General features: G+C 59.1%; 2 protein-coding genes and 1 long non-coding RNA gene across 3 annotated transcripts in view; 2 read left to right on the top strand and 1 right to left on the bottom strand.

The window, feature by feature from the left end:
* The first annotated feature begins 816 nt into the window (after positions 1 to 816).
* Positions 817 to 1,098, top strand: LOC107325279. The gene is made up of 2 exons (XR_001559650.2): positions 817 to 902; positions 997 to 1,098. It is a non-coding gene; the product is annotated as an uncharacterized LOC107325279 (long non-coding RNA).
* Positions 1,099 to 2,370: 1,272 nt separating this feature from the next.
* Positions 2,371 to 7,171, bottom strand: G6PC3 (glucose-6-phosphatase catalytic subunit 3). Its single transcript, XM_015885887.2, has 7 exons — positions 7,036 to 7,171; positions 4,750 to 4,972; positions 4,528 to 4,634; positions 3,779 to 3,869; positions 3,525 to 3,643; positions 3,263 to 3,404; positions 2,371 to 3,013 (listed from the first exon to the last, which is right to left on the bottom strand). Exons 2-7 carry the CDS (start codon positions 4,965 to 4,967, stop codon positions 2,662 to 2,664), a joined length of 1,029 nt encoding a protein of 342 aa, XP_015741373.1. The 5' UTR covers positions 4,968 to 4,972; positions 7,036 to 7,171; the 3' UTR covers positions 2,371 to 2,661.
* Positions 7,172 to 7,190: 19 nt separating this feature from the next.
* The window catches only part of LSM12 (LSM12 homolog), a 4,948-nt gene continuing 4,692 nt past the window's right edge, over positions 7,191 to 7,446 (top strand). Inside the window, exon 1 of the mRNA XM_015885888.2 lies at positions 7,191 to 7,410. Within this exon, the coding sequence (XP_015741374.1) occupies positions 7,290 to 7,410 (121 nt within the window). The 5' untranslated portion in view covers positions 7,191 to 7,289. The remainder of the gene's footprint in view (positions 7,411 to 7,446) is intronic.

Here is a 7,446-nt window from a genome sequence, read left to right on the forward strand (position 1 = left end):
TCCCAGCTGGAGCCCCTGGATCCGTCCCTGCTGCAGCAGAAACCCAACGTCAATGCAGTGGCCACCCTGGAGAAGGTCATCGAGATCCAGAGTGAGACCATGGGGGGGCACTGGGGGGGGGCACAGAGGGGTGCTCTATTGGGGGGGCAGAAGGCAGGAAAGGGGGGGGCACAACACATAGTGGTCGCCAGGGCTGCCCTTGGTCTTATTGGGTGGTCCTGAGGGTGGGGGGTCCTCTGTTGTTTGGGTCTTTGCCTCTTCCCATGGGGGGTCCCAGCAGTGGAGGGGGGGCAGGGGGGGAGGTCAGTCCCATAGGGATTTATAGGGTCCTCAGAACTGCCCTTCCCATTGAGATGTTGCCCCCCCCACCCCATTATGGGATATGGGAGACCCCTGGTCTGTCCCTGGAGTGGGGGTCTCGGGGGGGGGGGTCCGCAGGTCTGTCCCTTTAATGGGGGCCTGGATGGGGGGGTGCTGGGTCTGTCCATAAAATGAATGGGGTCCTGGAGGGTGGGGGGTCCTTGTGGGGGGGGGCATGGGTCTGTCCTTGCAATGGGGTCCTTGTTGGGGGGGGGGTCCCCAGATCAGTCTCTATTAGGAAGGTCATTAGAAGCACCCATCCCATGGAGGACCCCTGTGGCTCCCAGCTCTGTCCTTGCCCTATTGATTTTGGGGGGGGGGTTGGTTCTATGGGGTGTGGGGGGGGTCTTGTCTTAGTGCTCAGCATCTGGGGGGGGGTCCCTTCAGGTTCACACTGGGGGTCTCTGAAGCGCGGGGGGGCGGCGGTGGGCTACTCCCTGATTGAAGCACAGAAGTGGTGAGAATGAAGAGGCCGAGACAGTGACAGCCATGGCAATGCTGTCAGTGGGAGCTGAGAGGGGGGGCAGCGACCCCAACCCCAGGTATGGTAATGGGGGGGGGGGGGTCATATAAAGGGGGTCTGGGCTGGGGGTCTGGCCTTATAGTGACCCCCCCCCCCCTATTTGTACTATGTAGGTGTGTGGAGGAACCAATGGAGGCTGAGCCTGTGCTGTGATGGAGGAGGATGGAAGGAGGAAGTTGGGGGGGGGGGGAGGAAACACCCCCCCCCCAGAGCAACAAAAAAGGACAAAATGGGGGAGGAAAAAAAGGAGAAAAAAAAGAAAAAAAAAGAGGAAAATATTTTTATTTCTATTAAAAAAAAAAAGGAAAAAAAAAAACACAAAAAAACAGGAAAAAATAACCCCCCCCCCCACAACCCAACACCCGGATCCCAGCGAGCGCTACAAGCTGTGCCCCCCCCCCACCTTTAAACCCCCCCCCATCACCCAGCGGCTCCACGCAGTGTTTGCTGTCGTGTCTGTGTGCAGCTGTGCCCCCCCCCAGCACCTCCCTGTGTGTGATGTAACGGGGGGGGGGAGGCGGGCATTTTTGGCGTGGCTGTTTTCCATTATTCCACCCCATTTATTTCAACCCCCCCCCCCCCCTCCATGGCTGCCATGGGGCGTCAGTTGTGCCTTTCTCCCCCTTCCTGGGTATAATTTCAAGCCTACGATTTCCGCCCCGCCCGCTCCCTCTAATTTTTCACTTCGTATTGAAACTTGAATTTTCATTTCCGTCATCAACGTCGTCCCACTTCTTTCTCTTCTTTTCTTTGCCATTTTTTCTTTTCCCCCCCCCCCCCCCCATTAATCCCCCCCCCCTTACAGTCTCCCCCCCCCCCCTCATTTCAGATTGGGGTCAGGCGCTTCATTTGAATTGGGTGGGGGTTTGGGGGGGATAAAGTGTTTTACTCCCATTGTTTCCCAATGGCAGTTGGGATGATGGAGGGGAAGGGCGAAGCAGCAGAGCGTCTTAATTTTGTTAATGAATTACAGAAGGGATTAATTAAGGAGTATTTTTATAACGGGATGGGAGGCGCGCTTTGTGTCTCCTTCATATGCGGGGGGGTCTCCCCCCACCCCCCCCCAATTCATCCCTATTGTGTTGTGTGTGTTGTGCTGCAAGGGGAGGATGGGGGGGTCCTCCAATTGCAGCCCCCCCCCCACAGTCCATCCCCCCCCCATCATCACTTGCGGGTGGGGTGCAGCTGGGAATGGGGGGGGGGGTTTGACCTCCAGGATTAAAGCTGTCGCTGCTTTGGGTTAAGTGCCCCCCCCAAATATCCAGCCCCCCCCAGTTTGTTTCTCTCGGTTTGGAGTACTTTTGTAACCATGTCACCAATGTGCGTCCTTGTATTAATAAAAACTGTTTTGCAAAGGTGGTTGAAGGGGGGGGGGGGGGGCATAGCCTTGAGGGGGGGGGTGGCTGCAGTTGTGTGTCCACCCCCCCCCCATTCCCGGTGTCCAATACCCCCCTCCCTGCCTATAGAAGGAACCTGGGGGGCGGTGGTGGAGTGTAACAGTGCCTTTATTGGGGGCAAAGAGGGATAAGGGGATAAGGAGCCCCCCCCCATAGGAGTTAATAGGGGGGATGAGGAGCCCCCCCCCCCATAGGAGTTAATAGGGGGGATGAGGAGCCCCCCCCTCCCCTCCTATGAAGAAATGGGGGGTGGGGGGTGGGATAAGGGGCTGCCCCCCTCCTAGAAGCAACCTGCTGGGGTTGGGATTGTGCTGTTGTGAGATGGGCTCACCATGCTAAGGATAGAACCCCCCCCACCCCCAACACTGGGACCCCCCCCCACTATTGAGCATGGGGGCGGCTCTGGGGCCGGGTGATGGCTCTGGCGATGCGGGGCAGCAGAACAGCCACCAAGCCCGGCCCTGCCGCGTACTTAATGAAGCTGGATGTGTACCATAGTGTGACCTGCTGGGGCTGGGGGATGTGCTGCAGCCCCCGCACTGCGGCCAACGCCAACACGGCGCAGGCTGCTCGTTGTCGGGGGGGTAAAGGTTTATCCCAATGTTTGGGGTCCCCTGCGGCCAATCCCAGCCCCAAAGCGCTGCCTGCAACCCGGCAGATGGAAGCGAAGGGTCTTGTGTCCAGGCGAAGCCAAGACGGGTCTTTGCACCACGTTGTAGCCAAACGGATGGACCTGAATAGGGGGAAGATGGGGGGGGGGAGGATGAGACCCCTCCCATATGGGTGGGGAAAGGGGGGGGGGGCTGGGGGGGCTGCTTTGAGGGTGGATTTCAGCTCACAGCATTAGGAAATGAATGGGGTTTAAGGCTGATAGTTTAAGGCTGATAGTTGGGCTTTGACCCCCAGCAGCATGGGGGGGGCTGCATATCCCTGTGCCCCCCCAGTGCCCCCCTGTGGGTTGACCCCCCCCCCAGCTGCTCACCAGTCGATGTCAACGCCAGCAGCGATCATGAGCCCATGCAAAGCAATGGAGCCCAGCAGCAGCCCCAGGGATGTGACGGCAAAGAAACCCATAGAGCGGGTGATGGGGGTGCGAGCCTGAAGCCCCCAGCCCAGCACAGCACCTGTGGGGGGAGAACAGAGGGGTTAAAGGGGGGTGGGGATGGATGGGGGGCTCTATGGGGTTATGGGGGGGGTGGGGATGGATGGGGGGGTCTATGGGGTTATGGGGGGGGTGAACTCACCTGCCACGATGCCACTGAGCACCTGGTGGGGAAAGTGAGCGAGGACATAGACCCGTGAGAGCCCCACGGCCACCAGTAACAACATGTAGGCAGTGAATGGGATCAGCTTCAGCAGCAGGCTGCAAAGGGGGAGCTGGGTGAATGGATCCCATAGCGGCCATTGCTGTGATCCCCATCCCAAACAGCCCCGCAGTGCATCTCCCCCCTCCCCATAAATGCCATTTGGGGGGTCCAGGAATCCCCCCATCTCTCACCTCTTGGAGTGTCGTGATGCCAGCGCTGTCAGTGCAGACACCAGCGGCCACAGCGCTGCCCCAGTGATCATACAGTGACCGGAGGGGCTGCCTGTAAAGCAGGAGATACTCAAACAAGGGGGACAAGGAGCCCTATAAAGCCCTATACACCCCAAAGAGCAGCAGGCACAGAGCAGTAGGGCAGGGAAACCAAGTGCAGAGGGGCATCCCCACCTCCATAGTCTGCCCTATAGGGTGTCCCAGCCCCATAACTGCACCAGCCCATCCCACTCCCTGCTGCCAACCCAACACTGGGAGCCCCAGGCTGCCCTGCCCAACCCCTGCAGTGCCAAGGAGGAATAGAGCAACCCCATATGGGCCCCATAGACCCCATACAGGCCCCACAACCCCATATGGGCCCCATAGACCCCATAAAGGCCCCACAACCCCATATGGGCCCCATAGACCCCATATAAGACCCACAACCCCATATAGGCCCCATAGACCCCATACAGGCCCCACAAGCCCATATGGGCCAAATAGAACCCATATTGGCAAAGGAATAAAGAAACCTGTTGTACAGACGGGGAGCTGATGGAGGAAGCGCTTTCCCCAGTGCCAGCTTGGGGAAGGGCTCTGAGCACCCTGCTATGCCAAGCAATGGGAGCAAGGAACCCATGGGTGCCCCCTTAAGCTGGGTCCTACACACCCCTGTGTGCTGGCAGTGTGGTGATGGATGGGATCCTATGGTGTCCTATAGGGCAGCTCACCTGGTCCCGTTTCACAGCTGACGGGGAACTGGCGCACTGTGAGCTGCTGCCCGCTGCCAAAGCCCGACTCGTGGATCCACCAGAATGGACGTTCCCCAAATAGAAACCTAAAAGGGATCAAGGGGGCAGAGCAGTGAATGGCTGCAGCTCAGTGGGTCTGGGGGCTGCAAGAAGCAGCTGTTATGGGACCCCACCCCCCCACTATCTACGTGCCCCCCTGACCATTTGCAGACCACGTTGAGCCATTCCGCCAGCAGCCCGACCCACAGCACGGCCACCCCAACCTTCCGGTCAAGGAAATAGGCCAGAGGGAAACAGATGGTGAAGATGCATTTGGGATCGGCCGAGGAGGTGACGGTCAGCCAAACGTCCTCCATCCAACGGGGACCGGACTGAAGAACCTCAGCAAAGTGGATCCCAGCGGCGTGTAGGGCGTCCATGGGGTCTGTGGGGTGTGGGGAGAGTCAGGGGGGGCCGTGGGGGGGGAATGAAGGGGATGGGGAAGGGAAGGGGATGGGAAGGGGGATGGAGAGGGAAAGGGGATGGGGAAGGGGATGGGAGAGTGATGGAGATGGGGAAGGGGATGGGATGATGGGGATAGGGAGAGAAAGGGATGGGATGGGGATGGGATGGATATAGGGATGAGGATTGGGGGGTGGGAATGAAGGGGATGGGGAGGGGATGGGATGGGATGGAGGTGGGGGTGATGGGAATGGGATGGAGATGGGAATGGGGATGGGATGGATATAGGGATGAAGATAATAGGCATGGGATGGGGGGCAGGGGGATAGGGATGGGAAATAGGGAATGTGGATGGAGATAGGGATGGGAATGGGATGGATATAGGGATAATGGGGATGGGATGAAGGGATGGAGGTGGGGGTGGGAATGAAGGGGATGGGGAAGGGGTGAGGAAGGGGAGGGGACAGGGAGGGGATGGAGAGGGAAAGGGGATGGGGAAGGGGATAGGATGATGGGGATAGGGAGAGAAAGGGATGGGATGGAGGTAGGAATGGGGATAGGATGGATATAGGGATGATGATGGGGGGGTGGGAATGAAGGGGATGGGGAAGGGGTGAGGAAGGGGAGGGGACAGGGAGGGGATGGAGAGGGAAAGGGGATGGGGAAGGGGATAGGATGATGGGGATAGGGAGAGAAAGGGATGGGATGGAGGTAGGAATGGGGATAGGATGGATATAGGGATGATGATGGGGGGGTGGGAATGAAGGGGATGGGGAAGGGGTGAGGAAGGGGAGGGGACAGGGAGGGGATGGAGAGGGAAAGGGGATGGGGAAGGGGATAGGATGATGGGGATAGGGAGAGAAAGGGATGGGATGGAGGTAGGAATGGAGATAGGGTGGATATAGGGATGATGAGGGGGGGGTGGGAATGAAGGGGATGGGGAGGGGATGGGATGGTGGGGATAGGGAGAGGAAGGGATGGGATGGGATGGGATGGAGGTGGGGCTGATGGGAATGGGGTGGAGATGGGAATGGGGATAGGATGGATATAGAGATAAGGATAGTGGGGTGGGGAGGAAGGGGATGAGGAGAGGAAGGGGATAGGATGATGGGCATAGGGAGAGAAAGGGATGGGATGGAGATAGGAATGGGGATAGGATGGATATAGGGATGAAGATAATGGGGATGGGGGGGATAGAAATGGGAAATAGGGAACATGGATGGAGATAGGGATGGGAATGGGATGGATATAGGGATAATGGGGATGGGATGAAGGGATGGGGGTGGGGGTGGGAATGAAGGGGAGGGGGAGAGGAAGGGGATGGGGTGGAGGTGGGGCTGATAGGAATGGGATGGAGATGGGAATGGGGATAGGATGGATATAGGGATGAGGGTGGGAAATAGGGAACATGGATGGAGATAGGGATGGGAATGGGTATGGGGTGGATATAGGGATAATGGGGACAGGATGGAGGAATGGGGTAGGGGGGAGATAGGGATGGGATTGGGAATGGGATGGGGTGGGGTGGCAATAGGGATAGTGGGGTGGGGTAGCTCTATGGGGTGGCTCTATGAGGTGGCACTATAGGGTGGCTCTATGGGGTGGCTCTATGGGGTGGCTCTATGGGGGTGGCTCTATGGGGTGGCTCTATGGGGTGGCTCTATGGGGTGTCTCTATGGGGTGGCTCTATAGGGTGGCTCTATGGGGTGGCTCTATGGGGTGGCTCTATGGGGTGGCTATACAGGGTGGCTATACGGGGTGGCTCTATGGGGTGTCCCTATGGGGTGTCTCTATGGGGTGTCCCTATGGGGTGTCTCTATGGGGTGTCTCTATGGGGTGGCCCTATGGGGTGGCCCTATGGGGTGGCCCTATAGGGTGGCTCTATGGGGTGGCCCTATGGGGTGGCCCTATGGGGTAGCCCTATGGGTGGCTCTATGGGGTGGCTCTATGGCTGTACCGCTCACAGATCCCCATATCGGGCCGTTCTATGGGATATATAGCGGATCTCCCGTCCCTGTGCTGCTCATAGCGGGGTTGGGGTCTCACCGTGGGCCGGGGTCCGTCCCCGGGGTAGGCCTCTAACCGCCTCCTCCTCCTCCTACACTTCCCAGCACCCCCCGCGGTACAGACGGGTGGGCGAGAGGGTCAAAAAGCCTCGAGGTTCCAAGGTCACCACGTAAACGCGTCCTACGTAACGTCATCACGCAGCGCGGTGACGTCGTGCGTCCCCCCCTTGTTCCCCTCCCCCCCCCCCCCTTTGGCCGAGCGGAGCCGCCGCGGCCGCTGCGGGCTGAGAGAAAATGGCGGCGCCGGGTGAATGCTTCAGCGTGGGCAGCCAAGTGTCCTGCAGGACCTGCCAGGAGCAGCGGCTGCAGGGCGAGGTGGTCGCCTTCGATTACCCCAGCAAGATGCTGGCGCTCAGTATCCATCTAATGCTGCGATATGGGGCTGGTATCA

The sequence above is a fragment of the Coturnix japonica genome, chromosome 27 (assembly GCF_001577835.2).
Source record: "Coturnix japonica isolate 7356 chromosome 27, Coturnix japonica 2.1, whole genome shotgun sequence".
In the NCBI taxonomy this organism is placed as follows: Eukaryota; Metazoa; Chordata; class Aves; order Galliformes; family Phasianidae; genus Coturnix; species Coturnix japonica.